General features: G+C 51.9%; 1 protein-coding gene across 1 annotated transcript in view; it reads left to right on the top strand.

Moving 5' to 3' along the window:
• Positions 1-916: 916 nt before the first annotated feature.
• Positions 917-19309, top strand: part of LOC139277373 (protein SSUH2 homolog) — an 80289-nt gene continuing 61896 nt past the window's right edge. The window contains exon 1 of the mRNA XM_070895752.1: positions 917-1110. Coding sequence (XP_070751853.1) covers positions 1088-1110 — 23 coding nt within the window. The 5' untranslated portion in view covers positions 917-1087. The remainder of the gene's footprint in view (positions 1111-19309) is intronic.

Here is a 19309-nt window from a genome sequence, read left to right on the forward strand (position 1 = left end):
TGATTCACAGAATTATACAACCCAGACAGAGCCCATTCCCATCGTGCCTGTGCCAGCTTTTTGAAAGAGCTATCCAATTGATCCCACTCCCCTGCTATTTGCCCAGAGCCCTGTAAAATTCTCCTCTTCAAGTATATCTCCAATTCCTGTTTGAATGTTGTTATTGTATCTGCTTCCGGCAGTGCATTCCAGATCATAACAACTCGTTGTGTAAAAAATGTCTTCTCATTTCCCCCTGATTTTTTGCCAAGTATCTTCAATCTGTGCCCTCTGGTTACTGACCCTTCTGCCAATGGAAATACTTGCTCCCGATCTACTCTATCAAAACCTCTCAGAATTTTGAGCACCGCCATCAAATCTCCCCTTAACCTTCTCTGTTCTAAGGAGAACAATACCAGTTTCTCTAGTCTCTCCACATAACTGGAGTCATTCATCCCGAGTACATCCCTGGTGGTGACGGCCACGGCAATGGCGGACTGGGGCAGTAATTCATCGCCCACCGTTTTCAGAGCACGCCGGCAGGGGCCGATGCCTCCGAATCTCCCCCAGCGATGCCTCCTGTATTCAAATAGCCGGCAAATACTCTGCCCACATGGTCACTGGGGTGAGGGCACTGAGTGGCTTTGGGGCAGTACCCAAGGGGATCGAGACTTTCAGGGGAGGGAAGAGTGGGGGTGAGGGTTCGAGTCAACGGGTGGCACGATGGAAAGGTTCAGTTCACAACATTAATCAGCAAGGTTCGGATGCGTGATGTGAGTTTAATGATAATAAAGTCACTTCCGCTGGTTGTGGTTCGGCCTTGACAAGAGGCAAGACGTCAGAGAAATCAACAGCGATTGAGTCTTTTCTGAATATGTAACTCCGATTCTGAAAGGCTGCTTCAGGGAGGGAGGGAAATGAGGAGGAGTGTAAACTGGAAGAGGACCAGTCAAACGAGGAAACGAAACTAACTGAAGACAGTAGGGTAGAGAGTGATACTGACCAGCAGGGGCGGGAGAAACTGACCGCTCGGTGCCGGACGGACATCGCTGGACACAGACACCGGCCGGTCTGCATCATCCCACCCCCGTGCATTGAGCCCGAAACTATGGATAAACAAGCACTGCTCAGGTAAAAACGGACTTATCAAACTCTAAGCAACTTTCTCGGTGCGGCTGCAACCCTCCGCTCGTGTTGACGGAGTCCTGCTCTTCCTGCAGTAACCCTGGCGTCTTGTGATTATTTGTGTTGCAACTGGCGGGTCCGACCTCCTTCGTCAAAGTGTATTGGGCCGAAAGAGAATCCCATCACAGATATTGTTGCGTTCAAAGAGCCCAGGCCTTCCATGCTTTGGGTCACAGGCTTGTTTTTGGTTGCACTGTTCAAAGTCTGAGCCCTCTGGCGGGTCAGAGCTGCGCCATCGGGCTCTGCTGCTCGCTACACGCGGTAGGGTCGTTGCCAACCCTCCAGGATTGGCCTGCAGTCTTGATGAATTGAAGGTTAATCTCTAGGAAATTCTGCAACTGGGAGAAAACATTTTTTCCCCCATTTAATTTGAACACTTTTTTTGTTTAATGGTTATAAAAAATATTGGTTGGTGGGGGGGGTAGTTTGACGATCAGAAATCATCCAGTTGGGTAATGAAGAGTCACTTGGCTTCCCAATTGGGGTGAGAAGTTGGGGGATGGATGTGTTGAGTGTCCAACGTGGGAGCGTGGCGGGGGCAGATGGAGGCAGGTGGTCATGTGATGACTCTTCCAGGAATACATCGAACCAGAGTTGGCAACCCTAACCTGCAGAAGCACCCACTCCGTTTGTGTCGGTGGCGTCTCAGAAACAGTAGACTACATCTTCTAACCTAACCATACGAGTGTTTCTAAATCTAACAACCCTGTATCCTGTTTGCTGACTGGAACTTTCCAATCTGATTACGAATCGTGTTGGCCGTGGCTCAGTGGGTAGCATGCTCGCCTCTGAGTCGGAAGGTCGTGGGTTCAAGTCCCACTCTAGAAATTTGAGCACATAATGCAGACTCGCACCCCAGCACAGTGCTGAGGGAGTGCTGCACTGTCGGAGGTGCCGTCTTTCAGATAAGACGTTAAACCGAGGCCTCGCGGGTAAACCTAAAAGATTCTATTGCACTATTTCAAGAACATAAGGAGCAGGAGTAGGCCATTCGATGGGATCATGGCTGATCTACCTCAACACTTTCCTGCACTATCCCCATATTCCTTAATATCCAAAAATCTATCAATCTCTGTCTTGAATATACTCAAAGACTGAGCCTCCACAGCCCTCTGGGGTAGAGAATTCCAAAGATTCACTACCCTCTGAGTGAAGAAGTTTCTCCTCATCTCAGTCTTAAATGGCCGACCCCTTATTCTGAGACTGTGACCCGTGTTCTAGACTCCTTAGCCAGAGGAAACATCTACCCTGTCAAGCCGTGTAAGAATTTTGTATGTTTCAATGAGATCACTTCTCATTCTTCTAAACGCTAGAGAATATCGGCCTAGTTTACTCAATCTCTTCTCATAGGACAATCCCTCATCCCAGGAATCCGTCTGGTGAACCTTTGTTGCACTCCCTCTATGGCAAATATATCATTCCTTAGGTAAGGAGACCAAAACTGTACACAATACTCCAGTTGCAGTCTCACCAGGGCCCTATATAATTGCAGTAAGATGTCTACTCTTTTACTCAAATCCTCTTGTAATAAAGGTCAATATAACATTTGCTTTCTTAATTGCTTGCTGTACCTGCATGTTAACTTTCAGTGATTCATGTACAAGGACACCAATGTCCCTCTGAACACCAACATTTCCCAATCTCTCACCATTTAAAAAATACTCTACTTTTCTATTTTCCTACCAAAGTGGATAACTTGACATTTCTCCACATTATATTCCATTTGCCATGTTCTTGCCCACTCACTTAGCCTGTCTACATCCCCTTGAAGTCTCTTTGCATCCTCCTCACAACTTACATTAGCTTTGTATCATCAGCAAACTTAGATATATTACAGTTGGTCCCCTCATCCAAATCATTGATATAGATTGTGAATAGCTGGGGCTCCTTGCGGAACCCCAGAATGACCCATTTATTCCTACTCTCTGTTTTCTGTCCATTAGCCAATCTTCAATCCATGCTAGTATATTACCCTCAATCCCATGAGGCCTAATTTTGTTTAATAACCTCTTATGTGGCACCTTATCGAATGCCTTCTGAAAATCCAAATACACCACATCCACCTGTTCCTCTTTTCTATTCTGCGGTTACAACCTCTAAAAACTATTAGATTTGTCAAACATGATTTCCCTTTCATAAATCTGTTGACTCTGCCAATCCTATTATTATTTTCTAAGTGCCCTGTTACCATGTACTTAATAATAGATTCTAGCATTTTCCCTATTACTTATGTTAGGCTAACTGGTCTGTAGTTCCCTGTTTTCTCTCTCATAAGAACATAAGAATTAGGAACAGGAGTAGGCCATCTAGCCCCTCGAGCCTGCTCCGCCATTCAACAAGATCATGGCTGATCTGGCCGTGGACTCAGCTCCACTTACCCGCCCGCTCCCCGTAACCCTTAATTCCCTTCTTGGTTAAAAATCTATCTATCTGTGACTTGAATACATTCAATGAGCTAGCCTCAACTGCTTCCTTGGGCAGAGAATTCCACAGATTCACAACTCCTTCTCAACTCGGTTTTAAATTGGCTCCCCCGTATTTTGAGGCTGTGCCCCCTAGTTCTAGTCTCCCCTACCAGTGGAAACAACCTCTCTGCCTCTATCTTGTCTATCCCTTTCATGATTTTAAATGTTTCTATAAGATCACCCCTCATCCTTCTGAACTCCAACGAGTAAAGACCCAGTCTACTCAATCTATCATCATAAGGTAATCCCCTCATCTCCGGAATCAGCCTAGTGCATCGTGTCTGTACCCCCTCCAAAGCCAGGATATCCTTCCTTAAGTAAGGTGACCAAAACTGCTCGCAGTACTCCAGGTGTGGCCTTACCAATACCCTATACAGTTGCAGCAGGACCTCCCTGCTTTTGTACTCCATCCCTCTCGCAATGAAGGCCAACATTCCATTCGCCTTCCTGATTAGCTGCTGCATCTGGGCCAATTGTGGAGCAGTGGAGGCGTGGCCTAAACAGTTGGAGCTGTGAGCAGTGAGAGTAGGAGCTGCTGCTTTTGCTCCTGGCTGGGCCTGTGAATCAGCCCAGGAAGAGAAGGAAGGAAGGAAGGGGCTTCACCACCAACTTTCACCCAGAGGGAGAGGAGGAAAAAGCAGAAAACTTGAACAACTTCACCATTTCTACAAAGAGTTGGAGAGAGGGGGAAAGACCAACAACAACATCCAGTGTGGAAGGAAGGGAGACTCTACCATTCTACAGGTGGGTGTATTGGTGCAGTCCCTAAAAGATTTTGCTGTATCGGTGGGGGGAGGAAAGAAGACCAGTCGGGGGCCGGAACATCACGGAGGGTGTGTGTGTGTGGAAGTGTGTGTGGGGGCCTTGCTTACAACTAGGCCCCACACACCTTTGAAGCACCCCTCCCCCATTGCCTAGCCTGGGATAGCTGGAGCTACCAGGCTGAAGAAACAATTAATCCACTCTAATTAAACATCGTTGGGAGTGTGTGCCTGTGTGGCTCCAGCTGCACCAGGTGAAGACATCTTCTCCCCTCACCCGAAGACCACCCTAAAGACTATTTTTGTTTGCCATCTGGGGATTGCACCCACCCACAGCTGCGAGGGGAGACCTGCCCTCGCAGTTTCCCCCCTTCCCACCCCCCTCTCTCTTTCTCTGTTACTCTCTGTCTCTTCCCTCTCTCTCTGAGAGCCCTTTTCCTCCCAAATTGATTGGAAAAATATAAAACAATTAAGACAACTGAGCAGAGGGAGCAAGGCCCCTCCCCAATTGTCAACTAGGGGAGAGGTGTGCCTCGTTAAGAGCTCCTCTGCTCAGTCTATTAAACGAGGCCATTTAAAGACCATTAAGGCCTGTGACTTTGGGGTGGGTGTAGCCCTTAAAGGGACCCCGTGATGGCGACCCCATCTACGCCGGTGGCAGGGCCAGCTAGGACTTATGCGCAGGCGGCATCCACATCCACGGCACCTGCTGCCCTGCCACCATTTAGACTTATAACTACGAAACACGGGGTCAAGAGCTACACTCACCCCACAATGAGCATTGAGGAGTGCGTGCGGGCGATGGCTGGGGTAGTCGGCCCCTCGGCCATTGTCGCAGCCTCCAAGATGTCTGGGAAGGCCGTGTTCTTCCTGGGGTCGGAGCGGGCGGTGTCCCTGGCCATTGAAAAGGGGGCTCACGGTGGGTGGGGCGTTCATGCCGGTGGACCCTCTCGAGGCCACCGCGCAGAGGGTCATCATTTCAAACGTCCCGCCCTTTGTTCCCGCTGCGCTCCTCCTCCCTCACCTACACCAACTGGGGGAGGTAAGGTCGGGGATCAACCCCATACCGCTCGGCCTCAGGGAGAACAGCTTGCGTCATGTGTTTTCCTTCCGCCGCCAGCTCTTTGTCCGGCTGGCGCGGGAAGAGACGACAGAGGGCAATTTTAATGGAATGCACGAAGGGACTGCCTACCGCGTCTTTTGGACGGCGTGCGGTGCCATGCCTGCAGGGAGGTGGGGCACGTTCGCAAGAACTGCCCCGCCTCCAAAGCCGCCAAACCACCGAGGGCGGACAAGGCTGGCGCCGCCGCCACCCCTCCCCCTAGTAGCGTCCGCGTGCCGGGAGCTGTGGGTGCGCGGGCATCGTCGGGGGCCTTTGTTTTCACGGCCTCCGGCGGGGGGGGGAGGGAGAGCGTCCGGCCGGAAAGAAGGCGCAGAAGAAGGCGAAACACCTAGAGGCGGGTCCCCTTAGTGCGCCAGACAAGCTGTTCACCGCGCTCGGCCTAACCCCGTCACCGGCGAGCGAGGGGTGCCCTGAGCCCGTGCCCGAGCCCTTGACTAATACCGCAGAGGGGCTCGGGCGCGGGCAAGATAAGAAAAAGGGGGGAGTGGAGCGGGAGGCCTCGGCAGACACGGGTGTCTCCCTGTCTCCGTGCCCCCCCAGGAAAAAAAGGAGGCGCCGCTCCAATGAGGCGGGGGGGAACAACATCCCTCCGCGGAGGAGTCGGTGCCCGCCGCGTGTCCCGCGTCCCCCACCGGCGCCCCCAAACTGCGCCGTAGGCACGAGGAATCTGTCCCCGGGGAGGGTGAGGCAGTCGAGGCTGCCCAGCCGCTGCCTCCCGGGGATGGCATGAAAGATCTGCCTGTCGTGGGGGGCGTGGGGCCAGCGGAGAAATGCGTAGCCGCCGGGTCGAGCGTCCCGGGGACTGAGGCGGGCGGGGCCGAAAAGGCCGAACCTGAGCCCGCCCAGCCAATACCCAACTTCCCCCGGGATTTGCTCGACTCGGCAGAAATACAAAGTATTAGCACTTTTAATGAATCTGTACACGCTGGGCCGGGGGGTGGCGGCGGGGAGGGGGAGGAACACCCACCCTCGCCCCCTACTTTGGAGCTGGAGCGCTTGGAGGGCCTGGGGATTTTCTATGGCCGGGTCTCTCCTTGTTCCCCGGTTCCTGGGGCGGAGGAGGAACCCCTTCCGCTGTCGCTTCCCGACCCAGCACCAATTCTAAAAGAGCCCAATGGGGACTCCTCTGCCGACGATCCTGGGGGTGGGATCGGGGCAGAGCCAGGGCCGGATGGAGCGGCCGGGCCGTTTGCCGTACCTCGTGCGGTCGACGGGCCGGCTGCTAGCGGCGACCTCCCGGAGGAGGACGTGGACTCGGTGGAGGACGCGGGTGAAGATCTCGAGTCCATCGCCAGTGAGGCCGTGGATCTCCTCGTGCCCGCCGCTGAGTCCCCCCTCATTCCCGTAGAGGATCTCCGGGACTTTTTGGTCGAGAGCCAGGGTCGCCGCAACCGAGCCCATCTGGCCCGGGAAAGATGGTCCGAGCCGGGGCTGCTCATCGCTTCCGTCCGCGTCGCCGCTAAAACCATGGCCGCGGGCGGGCCCTTATCAAGGGCGCAAGGCCTTGAGCTGCGCCAGCTCAAAAAGTTCCTCGCTGGGCTACTGAAGGAGTGGAGGTCAACAAAAGACTCCGCTCCCTCCCCCACAATAGGTTAGGTAGAGGTTGCACTATGCTTTTGCCATGAAGATAACCATAGCCAGCCTCAACATCAACGGCGGCAGAGAGGCACGTCGTAGATTTGACAATTTTTCGCTCCTGCGGGAGGGGAAATATGCGGTGTGCTTCCTGCAAGAACCCACACCGTTCCGGGAGGCGAAGCCACGTGGCTCCTGGAATGGCAAGGAGAGGTCCGCATGAGCCACTTCACCGCCACTTCTAGTGGGGTGGCCATCTTGCTGGCCCGCATTTTCAGCCGGAGATCTTGGGGGTCGAGGAGCCCATGCCAGGCCGCTTGCTGCACGTAACGGTTCGCCTGGGGGACGTGCCGCTCCATCTCGTGAACGTGTACGCCCCTCAGCCCGGCCCGCAGCAAGCGCGCTTCTTCGAAGAAGTGTCCGCTCTTTTTGGCTCCGTCGACGTCGGCGACTGCATTGTCCTCGGGGGGGATTTTAACTGCACCCTCGAGGCGAGGGACCGCTCCGGTGCCCTGAAGAGCATGACGGCGATGGAGAAGTTGAGCGACCTGGTCGGGTCCTTCGACTTGGTGGACGTCTGGCGAAATCTCCACCCCGACTCCAGCGCCTTTACTTGGGTGAGGCCTGGAGTAGGATGGTCCAGAGTCGACCGCCTTTACGTGTCTCGGGCGTACCTGCGTCCCGGCGGCCTCCATGCGGCCAGTGCCGTGTTCGGACCACCACCTGGTGTGGGCGGAGCTCGCTTCGCTCCGCGCGAGGACGGGGTCCGCGTACTGGCACTTTAACAACCAGCTGCCGGAGGACGAGTGGTTCCAGGACTCGTTCCGTCGATTCTGGGCCGACTGGAGAAGGAAGCAGGGGGGCTTCCCCTCCTTGAGGCTATGGTGGGACGTGGGCAAGGCTCACGTCCGCGTCTTCTGTCAAGAGTACGCGAGGGGGTCGACCAAGAGGCGGGCGGCCGGAGTCGGGCGCCTAGAAAAAGAGGTGCTCGACCTGGAATCCCGTCTCGGTCAAGTCGTCGAGGACCCGGCCCTGCGGACGGTGTACGAAGCTAAGAAGGCCGCGCTGAAGGACCTGCAGCTCGTCGGGTCCCGAGGCGCGTTCGTGAGGTCGCGGATCCGGTTCCTGCGGGATCTGGACCGCGGCTACCCCTTCTTCGACTCGCTGGAAAAAAGGCAGAGTGTCCGTAAGCAGCTCTTGACGCTGTTGGCCGACGACGGCTCTCTCGTCTCGGATCCGGAGGGCGTCAACAACAGGGCCCGAGAATATTACGGGGCTCTGTTCTCTCTGGATCCGTCCAGCGAGGAAGCGCGTGGAGTTTTGTGGGAGGACCTGCTGAAAGTCAGCCCGGAGGGCGGTGAAAATTTGGAAGCTCCGCTAAGCCTGGCGGAGCTGACCGGTGCCCTCGCCCGGCTCTCGAGGGGAAAATCCCCGGGGCTGGACGGGCTGACCGCGGAGTTCCACAGGGCGTTCTGGGACGTCCTGGGGAGCGACTACGCGCGGGTCCTGGGGGAAAGTCTGGCGACCGGGGAGATGCCCCTCTCTTGGCGCAGGGCAGTCATCGTCCTGCTGTCTAAGAAGGGCGATCTCCGCCTCCTTAAGAACTGGCGCCAGGTCTCCCTCCTCAGCACGGACTACAAAATCTTCGCCAGGGCGATGTCTGCTCGCCTTGGTGCCGTGCTGGACCACATGATCCACCCCGACCAGTCCTACACGGTCCCGGGCCGGACAATCCACGATAACATCCATCTGGTCCGGGACCTCATCCATCATTCCCAGGAGGCTGGTCTGTCGGTCGCCTTCCTATCTCTCGACCAAGAGAAGGCGTTCGACAGGGTGGATCACGACTATCTGCTCGGAACTCTGCGCGCTTTCGGGTTCGGGACGCATTTCGTCGCCCGGATCCGACTTTTGTACGCCGCCGCGGAGTGTCTGATTAAGGTTAACGGGTCCTTGACGGCGCCCCTTCGCTTTAGGAGAGGGGTGCGCCAGGGATGCCCCATGTCCGGCCAGTTATATGCCATCTGCGTGGAGCCTTTCCTGCGCCTCTTGCGGACGAGGTTGACGGGACTGGCTCTGCAAGGGCCGGGCGTGGAGGTCGTCCTCTCGGCTTACGCCGATGACTTGCTCCTCGCGGTAGAGGATCCCGCTGACCTGCGGAGGATGCGTGAGTGCCAGGAGATTTACTCGGCTGCATCCTCCGCCAGAATCAACTGGGAAAAATGTTCCGGACTCCTGGTGGGTCAGTGGCGGTGGACTCCCTGCCGGAGGAGCTCAGGCCTTTTGCCTGGAGCACGACCCATCTCCTCTATCTGGGAGTCTACTTTAGCCCCGACGAGGAAGCCTGGCCGGCGAACTGGCAGGAGCTGGAGGCCAAGGTCGCCGCTCGCCTAGGGCGCTGGACAGGACTGCTCCGAGTGCTGTCCTACAGGGGTCGAGCGCTAGTCATAAACCAGCTGGTGGCCGCAATGTTGTGGTACCGGCAGGTCACTTTGACCCCTCCCCCTGCGTTTGTCGCCAAGATACAGAAGAAGCTGGTGGACTTCTTCTGGAACAACAGGAAGCACTGGGTCTCTGCCGCGGTCTTGAGTCTCCCGCTTGAGGAAGGCGGTCAGTCGTTGGTGTGCGTCAGCGCCCAGCTCACGACTTTCCGTTTTCAAACCCTGCAGAGATACCTTTACGTCGAGCCCCCTCCTAGGTGGTGTGCTCTGGTGACGTATTTCTTCCGCCAGCAGCGCGACCTCAATTACGACACGCAGCTCCTGTTTGTGAACTTGGGGGGTGTCAGGACCGCCCTCCAGGAGCTGCCTGTCTTTTACAAGGAACTCATCAGGGTCTGGAACAAAGTCTCCACCAAGCGCAGCTCTCCGCCGGCTGGAGTGGCGGCTGTCCTGCAGGAGCCGCTGCTCGGGAATCCGTACCTCCACGACCGAGGTTTTATGTGGCGCTCGGAAGAGAGGGCTGTGGCTGGTGAGGTGACCAGGGTCAGGGACCTGCTCGATGGCGGAGGAGCGGGCTGGATGGCGCCAGGCACGCTGGCGCGGCGCCTAAATTCAGCCAACGTCTGCCGCGCGGCCGAAGCCATCGAGTCGCTAAAAACAGCTTTGGGCCCTGACTCTGTTAGGTGCATCGAGGAGGCTCAAGCACGTGGGGAGATCCCGTCCGAACTGACCCCCGTCCGGACGGAATTCCTCATCGGCGCCAAACCCCGGAACCTCCCTCGGGAGCCGGCGCCTCACAACTTGAGCCGCCTCGAGGAAATCCCCTCCGTGCCTTTCAGTTCCGCGCGGAGGGGTTTCCTGTACGGGCTGCTCCTGCACACTCTCAACTTTGCCATCCTCGCCGGCCGTCCGGACACGCCATGGCGTACCATCTTGCCGTCCGGAGGAGGCGGGGGTCCCCGATGGAGGGCACTCTATGCGGGAGTCCTCCCATTATTCATCGGGGACTTGGCCTGGAGGGTGGTGCACGGAGCAGCGCCGTGCAACAAATTTGTAAGTTGGTTCACGGACTCCCAGGCCGCCTGCAATTTCTGCGGTGTGGAAGAGTCCGTGTTCCATGTTTTTATGGAATGCACGAGGTTGCAGCCCCTGTTTTATTATTTAAAGGGGCTGCTCCTGAAATTCTGGCTGCATTTCAGTCCCACTCTCCTGATCTTTGGGCACTCTGTGCGGAGGGGAGCGGGTAGGTCCGAGGGCCTCCTCGTAGGACTGCTCCTGGGCACGGCCAAGGGTGCCATCAGCCGGTCCAGGCAGCGGGCGGTCGAGGGGGTCGTTCAACCTGACTGCCTGCCTCTCTTCCGTGCGTACATCCGCGCCAGGGTGTCCTTGGAGATGGAGCACGTGGTGTCCACCGGTACGCTCGCGGCCTTCCGCGAGAGGTGGGCACCGGAGGGACTGGAGTGCATCATCACGCCCGGCAACCAAATTTTAATTTGATTTTACGTTTTAAAGTTTAATTTGTTTTAATTGCCGGTGCTTTTAGTGTCCCCCTCCCCTTTTATAGAGGGCACTGGAGGAAAAAATTTGATTTTAGAGCCCCCAAAAAAAAAAGAAAAACACAAAAAATAACACAAAAAAGAAAAAAAGGGGCCTTGTAAATGTCTGGTGTGTCATCCAGGTCGGGTGGCACCGATTAATGTTTTATGTTTTTCAGATAAACTCCAAAAAGAGTTTCATGCACAAGGACCCCCAGGTCCCTCTGTACCTCAACATGTTGTAATTTCTCCCCATTCAAATAATATTCCCTTTTACTGTTTTTTTTCCCCAAGGTGGATGACCTCACACTTTCCGACATTGTATTCCATCTGCCAAACCTTAGCCCATTCGCTTAAACTATCCAAATCTCTTTGCAGCCTCTCTGTGTCCTCTACACAACCCGCTTTCCCACTAATCTTTGTGTCATCTGAAAATTTTGTTACACTACACTCTGTCCCCTCTTCCAGGTCATCTATGTATATTGTAAACAGTTGTGGTCCCAGCACCGATCCCTGTGGCACACCACTAACCACCGATTTCCAACCCGAAAAGGACCCATTTATCCCGACTCTCTGCTTTCTGTTCGCCAGCCAATTCTCTATCCATGCTAATACATTTCCTCTGACTCCGCGTACCTCTATCTTCTGCAGTAACCTTTTGTGTGGCACCTTATCGAATGCCTTTTGGAAATCTAAATACACCACATCCATCGGTACACCTCTATCCACCATGCCTGTTATATCCTCAAAGAATTCCAGTAAATTAGTTAAACATGATTTTCCACTTCATGAATCCAGCTGCGTCTGCTTGATTGCACTATTCCTATCTAGATGTCCCGCTATTTCTTCCTTAATGATAGTTTCAAGCATTTTCCCCACTACAGATGTTAAACTAACCGGCCTATAGTTACCTGCCTTTTGTCTGCCCCCTTTTTTAAACAGAGGCGTTACATTAGCTGCTTTCCAATCTGTTGGTACCTCCCCAGAGTCCAGAGAATTTTGGTAGATTCTAATGAATGCATCTGCTATAACTTCCGCCATCTCTTTTAATACCCTGGGATGCATTTCATCAGGACCAGGGGACTTGTCTACCTTGAATCCCATTAGCCTGTCCAGCACTACCCCCCTAGTGATAGTGGCCCCTCTCCTTCCTTTCTTAAATAGCGGGCTTACATTTGCTATCTTCCAATCCGCGGGAACCATTCTAGATTCGATGGAATTTTGGAAGATGACAACCAATGCACTATCTCACTAGCCAACTCTTTCAAAACCCTAGGATGTAGGCCATCAGGTCCAGGGGATTTATCGGCTTTCAGTTCCATTAAGTTCTTCAGTACTATTTTTTTACTAATGCTAATTTCTTTCAGTTCCTCATTCTCACTAGACCCTTGGTTCTCCACTATTTCCGGGAGGTTTTTCTTGTCTTCTTCTGTGAAGACAGACACAAAACATTTGTTTAATTTCTCTGTCATTTCCTTAATCCCCAGTTCTACCCAGTGTCCAGGCCAACATTTATGCCAAAACCGATTATCTGGTCATTATCTCATTGCTGTTTGTGGGACATTGCTGTGCTACATTACAACAGTGACAACACTTCAAATGTTTTTCATTGCCTATAAATCACACTTGATCGTCCTGAGGTTATGAAAAACACTATATAAATGCAATTCTTTTATCCCTTTTTATTTCACTACCTTTGCTGTTAGTTAGGTTCACTTCTTTTAACATTTTGTTTCCTGAATTTCCCATTTTCATTTTATTCTTCATTTGAAACTCTAATCATTTCTTCCTGAACTCTCTACTCAGCTGAAAAACTTGTCTTGACCCCATGCACTCCTAATCCCTTAATCTTAAATACTTCTACCAAATCCCACCCCAGGTCGCCAACCCGGACTAAGAAACAACAGGTCTCGAATTTGCAACCCCGGGTCGTTTTCGCGGTAACAGGCCCAGGCTGACAGTCACCATCTTTGTAAAGGAAAGCCTTACATCGCGGGCTGCCCCGTCCTGTGTGAGAACACCACCCTGGCGGAGGTGCAGCAAATGAGGGAACGGGGCCCGGAAGAGCCGAGGGCCCAGGGGCAGCACGGACCAGCCCACACTGTGATATGTGTGCGCACTAGGTCCGTGGAGCAGAGTAGGTCTCCAGTCGTCCTGGTTAACCCTTGTCATTGGATAAAGGCCTAGCTCTGTCAAGCCCGTGTGGTGGCTGATGTCCAACAGTCACCACACGTTTAAAAAAAAAAAAATTCCCGCACAGGCATCTTCCACCCCCTCAACTGGAGTTCAGGACTGGAACATCGGGTTCTTCATTGAAACATCTGTGAACTCATGGAAGCAAGTCATCCTCGTTCGAGGGACCGCCTATGATGATGATGAGTCTCTTTGAGAGAACAGTCCCAGTGTAGCTAAACTCTCCTCACAGTTCTATCCCCTTGGTCCTGGAATTAATCCAGTAATTAACTAAAAGGAAGAAATAAAGACCTGCATTTCAATAGCTCCTTTCACACTCTGTTTAACATCTCATCCGAAGGGCGGCAGCTCTGACAGTGCAGCACTCCCTCAGTACTTTACTGGAACACCGGCCTAGATTTTGTGCTCCAGTCTCTGGAGTGGGACTTGAACACACAACCTTCTGACTCAGAGGCAAGAGTGCTACCTGCTGAGCCACAGCTGACTCATTAATTATAGGGTTAGTGTGTACAGATATTTTCTCTTAAGCTTTTGAAATGATAAATTGTCTCCATCTTTGTGTGTGTGTGACTGTCTGTCTGTGTGTGCATGCATTTCTGATTGTGTGTCTCCCTTTTTCTGCCTCCCTCTCTTTCTCTTTCATACATACACAAACTAACAACTTCCTCTGGTTACCCAACATAAATCTGGCCAAGTGATTAAAAAAAGACAAGCCTGGCCACATGAACAGCTGCACATCTGTCTTGTCATGTAACAAATAAAATTAAGTAGGTGTACAGGAAGGAGAAGAATCGCAGAGTCGTACAGCACAGAAGGAGGTTACTCGTCCCATCGTGCCTGTGCTCGCTCTTTGAAAGACCTGTCTAATTTAGACCCATGCCCCAGCTTTTTCCCCATAACCCTGCAAAGACGCCTTTTTCCAAAAGACAGCACCTCCGACAGTGCAGCACACTATCAGCACTACACTGGAGTGTCAGCCTTGATTTTTGTGCTCAAGTCCCTGGAGTGGGACTTGAACCCACAACCTTCTAACTTAGCGGCGAGAGTGCTGCTCACTGAGCCACAGCTGGCACATATGCTGACACGTGTGCCCTATGCTTTCTTAACCGCCTTATCAACTTGCCCTTCCACCTTCAATGATTTGTGAATATGCACTCCCAGGTCCCTCTCTGCTCTTGCACCCCCCTCAAAATAGTAGCAACTAGATTATACTGGATCTCCATGTTGTTGTTCCCAAAGTGCATCACTCACATTTAGCCACATTAAATTGCAACTGACGTGTCTGCTCATTTCACCAGTCCGTCTATGTCCTCCTGAAGTCACCTACTATTCTCCTCACTAAGTCCTACTTTGCTAAGTTTTGTATCATGCGGAATTGCCCTCCTTATACCCAAGTCCAGGTCATTTATATATAACAAGAATAGCAATTGTCCTAATACATAACCCTGCGGAACCCCACTAACATAATAAAACATCCCAAGGCGCTTCACAGGAGTATTATGAGACAAAAAAATTTGACACCGAGCCACATAAGGAGAAATTAGGGCAGGTGACCAAAAGCTTGGTCAAAGAGGTAGGTTTTAAGGAGAGTCTTAAAGGAGGAAAGTGAGGTAGAGAGGTGGAGAGGTTTAGGCAGGTAGTTCCAGAGCTTGGGGCCTAGGCAACAGAAGGCACGGCCACCGATGGTTGAGCGATTATAATCAGAGATGCTCAAGAGGGCAGAATTAGAGGAGCACAGACATCCCGGGGTTGCGAGGCTGGAGAAGATTACAGAGATAAGGAGGGGCGAGGCCATGGAGGGATTTGAAAACAAGGATGAGAATTTTGAGATCGAGGCATTGCTTAACCGGGAGCCAATGTAGGTCAACGAGCACAGGGGTGGAGCTAAATTGTAGAACAGGTGGAAATCTGTTCAACCTCCGCCGCCTCCAGGCCAGATCCAAGGTCGTCCCATCCTATCATCGAACTACGGTAAGCAGGTGACGGAGGTCGAAATCCAAACCATCATCAACACCTTCACCGAGGTGTACGAGAGCTTGGTCTTTACGCTAAACATCTGTAAGACAAAGGTCCTCTACCAACCTGATCCTGCCACACGGCACTGCCCCCCCCCCCCCCCATTATCAAAATCCACGACGATGCCTTGGACAACGTGGCCCATTTTCCATACCTCGGGAGCCTACAAGAGCAGACATTGATGATGAGGTCCAACACCGGCTTCATTGCGCCAGCGCAGCCTTCAGTTGCCTGAGGGAGAAAGGTTCGAAGACCAGGACCGCCACCAAGCTCATGGTCTACAGGGTAGTAGTAATACCTGCCCTCCTATATGGCTCAGGACTATATACAGCAGACACCTCGAAGCGCTGCCTCCGCAAGATCCTGCAAATCCATTGCAGGACAGATGCACTAACATCAGTGTTCTCGCTCAGGTCAAGATCCCCAACATCGAAGCACTGACCACGCTCAATCAGCTCCATTGGGTGGGCCACATCGTCCGCATGCCCGACACGAGACTCCCAAAACAAGCACTCTATGCGGAGCTGTGACATGGCAAGCGAGCCCCAGGTGAGCAGAAGCAACGCTTCAAGGACACCCTCAAAGCCTCCTTGATAAAGTGCAACATCCCCACTGGCCCAAGATAGCACAAACTGGAGGAAGAGCATCCGTGAGGGCACTGAGCACTTCGAGCCCCATCGCCAAGAACAAGCAGAAACCAAACGTAGACAGCAGAAGGAGCGTGCATCAACCCAGGCTCCCTGACCACTTTTTCTTTCAATGATTGTCTGTCCCACCTGTGACCGAGACTATAGGTCCCGCATTGGACTGTACAGTCATCTGAGAACTCACTTTGAGTGGAGGCAAGTCATCCTCGACTCCGAGGGACTGCCTATGATGATGATGATAATGATGATGATGGGTGAACGGGACTTGGTGCGAGTTAGGACATGGGCAGCCGAGTTTAGATGACCTCAAGTTTACGTAGGGTAGAATATGGGAGACCAGCCAGGAGTGGGTTGAAATAGTCAAGTTTAGAGGTAACAAAGGCATGGATGAGGGTTTCAGCAGTGGATAAGCTGAGGCAAGGGCGGAGATGGGCGATGTTACGGAGGTGGAAATAGGCAGTATTAGTTATGCTATGGCTATGTAGTTGAAACCTCATTTCAGGGTCAAATACGACACCAAGGTTGCAAACAGTGTGGTTCGGCCTCAGACAGATGTTTGAGGGATGGAGTCAGTGGCTAGGGAATGGAGTTTGTGGCGGGGACCGAAAACAATGGCTTTTGTCTTCCCAATATTGGGGAAAATTTCTGCTCATCCAGAACTTGATGTCGGACAAGCAGTCTGACAATTTAGAGACCGCGGAGAGTTCGAGAGAAGTGGTAGTGAGGTAGAGCTGGGTGTCATCAGCGTACATGTGGAAACTGATGCTGCGTTTCCGGATGATGTCGCCAAGGGCCAACATGTAGATGAGAAATAGGAGGCGGCCAAGGATAGATCCTTGGGGGACACCAGAGGTAGCGATGCAGGGGCAGGAAGAGAATCTGGCTATAATTATATAGATAAGAATGGAACCAGGTGAGTTCAGTCCCACCCAGCTGGACAACGATGGAGAGGCGTTGGAGAAGGATAGAGTGGTCAACCGTGTCAAAGGCTGCCAACAAGTCAAGAAGGACGAGGAGGGATAGTTTGCCTTTGTCACAGTCACAAAGGATGTCATTTGTGACTTTGTTGAGAGCCGTTTCAGTACTGTGGCAGGTGCAGAAACCTGATTGGAGGGATTCAGACATGGAATTGCAGGAAAGATGGGCACGAATTTGGGAGGCGACAACACATTCAAGGACTTCAAAGAGAAAAGGGAGGTTGGAGATGGGGCGGTAGTTTGCAAGGACGGAGGGATCGAGGGTTGGTTTTTTGAGGAGAGGGGTGATGACGGCAGATTTGAGGGAGAAGGGGACAGTACCTTAGGAGAGAGAACCATTAAAAATTTCAGCTAACATGGGATCCAGAAAAGGAAGTTGGGTGGTCAGCAGTTTGGTGGGACTAGGGTCACGGGAGCAGGAAGTGGTCCTTATGGACAAGATGAGCTTATAGAGGTCATGAGGGAAGATCGGAGAGAAACTGGAGGAGTGAGGTTAGGGCTAGGACAAGGGGGATGCTTAGAGGAAGTTTGGCCCGGTGGACTAGGGGAAGGAACGGAAGTGGCAGAGGTGGCCAAATGGATGGTCTCAATCTTATAAAGACACACTTATTGGAAGTGTGGGTGGAGACTAGGGAGAAGGGTTTAAGAAGATGGTTAGCAATGGCGAATAGAAGCCGGGGTTTATCTTTGTTCCTTATTAACCCATGCTTCTCCAAGTGAGAACATAATTTGTCCTTGACAGTGGTCTCTAGTAGTTTTTCCATTGACCTTAGACTGATTGGCCTGTAGTTACCAGGTTCATCCCTCTGCCCTTTTTTGAACGGGGGTGTAACCAACGTTCCCTCTAAGCTGCGCATCTGTCTGCCGTTGCCACGTAACTCGGAACCAGCTCTTCAAAGGTGACATTTTGCGCATGATCGAAACTTTGGATGGGTCACATGGCCTGTTAAAGGGGTCATGCACCCAAAAATAAATTAGGGGGAACATTGGGTGTAACATTTGCAATCCTCCAGTCCTGCGGCACCACTCCCATATCCAAGGAGGATTGAACGATTGTGGTCAGACCACCTTCTATCTCCACCCGAGCTTCCCTCAGCAACCTAGGATTGGTTGACATCTGGACTGGGTGACTTGTTAACTTTGAGTGATGCTAGCCTACTTAGCACCTCCTTTCTATCTCTTTCTTACCTAATATGTCTACTCCCCCCTACTCTACTGAAACATTAACTTCATCGTCTTATTTTGTGAAGATGGAGGCAAAGTACTCACTCAGTACCTCAGTCATGCCCTCTGCCTCCACACAAGATGACTTCCTTTTTGGTCCCTAATTGGTCCCACCATTCCTTTACCTACATTTTTAGTTTTCATATGTTTATAAAAGATTTTTGGATCACCTTTTATGTTGCCCAATAATCTTTTCTCATATTCTCTCTTTGCTCCTCTTGTATCCCTTTTCAATTTCCCCCTGCACTCTCTGTACTCTGCCAGTTTTTGTTTATTCAGTACCTAACATTTGTCATAAACCCCCCCTCCCGTTCTGTTTAATTTAACCTCTACTTCCTTTGTCATTTAGGGAGCTCTAGCTTCGGATGCCCCATCTATACCCCTCATGGGAGTATGCTTGGTTTGTACCTGACCTATCTCCACCTTGAAGGCCTACCATTGCTGATTCACTGTTTTCTTGGCCAATCTTGGTTTCCCATCCACCTGTGCTAGATCCCTTTGCAAATTACTGAAATTGGCTCTCTTCCAGTTGGGTATTTTCACCATTGCTTTTTCTTTTTCCCTTTCCGTAACTACTTTAAACCTAATTATATTATGATCACTATTGCCCAGATGCGCTCTCATTGCAACACACTCCACTTGCTCTGCTTCATTCCCTCGCACTAGAACCAACACTGCTTCCTTCCTCATTGGGCTAGAAACATAGTCATTATGAAAGTTCTCCTGTATATATTTTAGGAATTCTTCACCCTCCTTACACTCTTTCCCCCCCCCCCCCCTCGCCCCCACCCCCAGTCTATATTAGGGTACTTGAAGTCCCCTACTGTTACTGCTCTATTATTTTTACATTTCTCTGAAATTTGCCTGCAGGTTTGCTCTGCTCTCTCCTTCTCACTATTTGGGAGTCTATAATAAACACCCAGCAATGTAACAGTTCCTTTTATGTTCCTTAACTTTAAGCAAATAGATTCAGCCTTTGAACCCTCTGTAGACTGTAACATTAGTCTTGATCAATACTGCCACCAATTCCCCCCCCCCCCCTTTCTTTTTTCCTTTCTTATCCCTCCTGAATATATTGTAACCAGGAATGTTTAGTTTCCATTCCTGACCATATTTATGCCAGGTCTCCGTTATAGCCATAACCCCATGTAGCAACTTGTGCCTGCATCTCATCAACCTTGCTTGGAA

The sequence above is a fragment of the Pristiophorus japonicus genome, chromosome 12, assembly GCF_044704955.1.
Source record: "Pristiophorus japonicus isolate sPriJap1 chromosome 12, sPriJap1.hap1, whole genome shotgun sequence".
Taxonomy (NCBI): Eukaryota; Metazoa; Chordata; class Chondrichthyes; family Pristiophoridae; genus Pristiophorus; species Pristiophorus japonicus.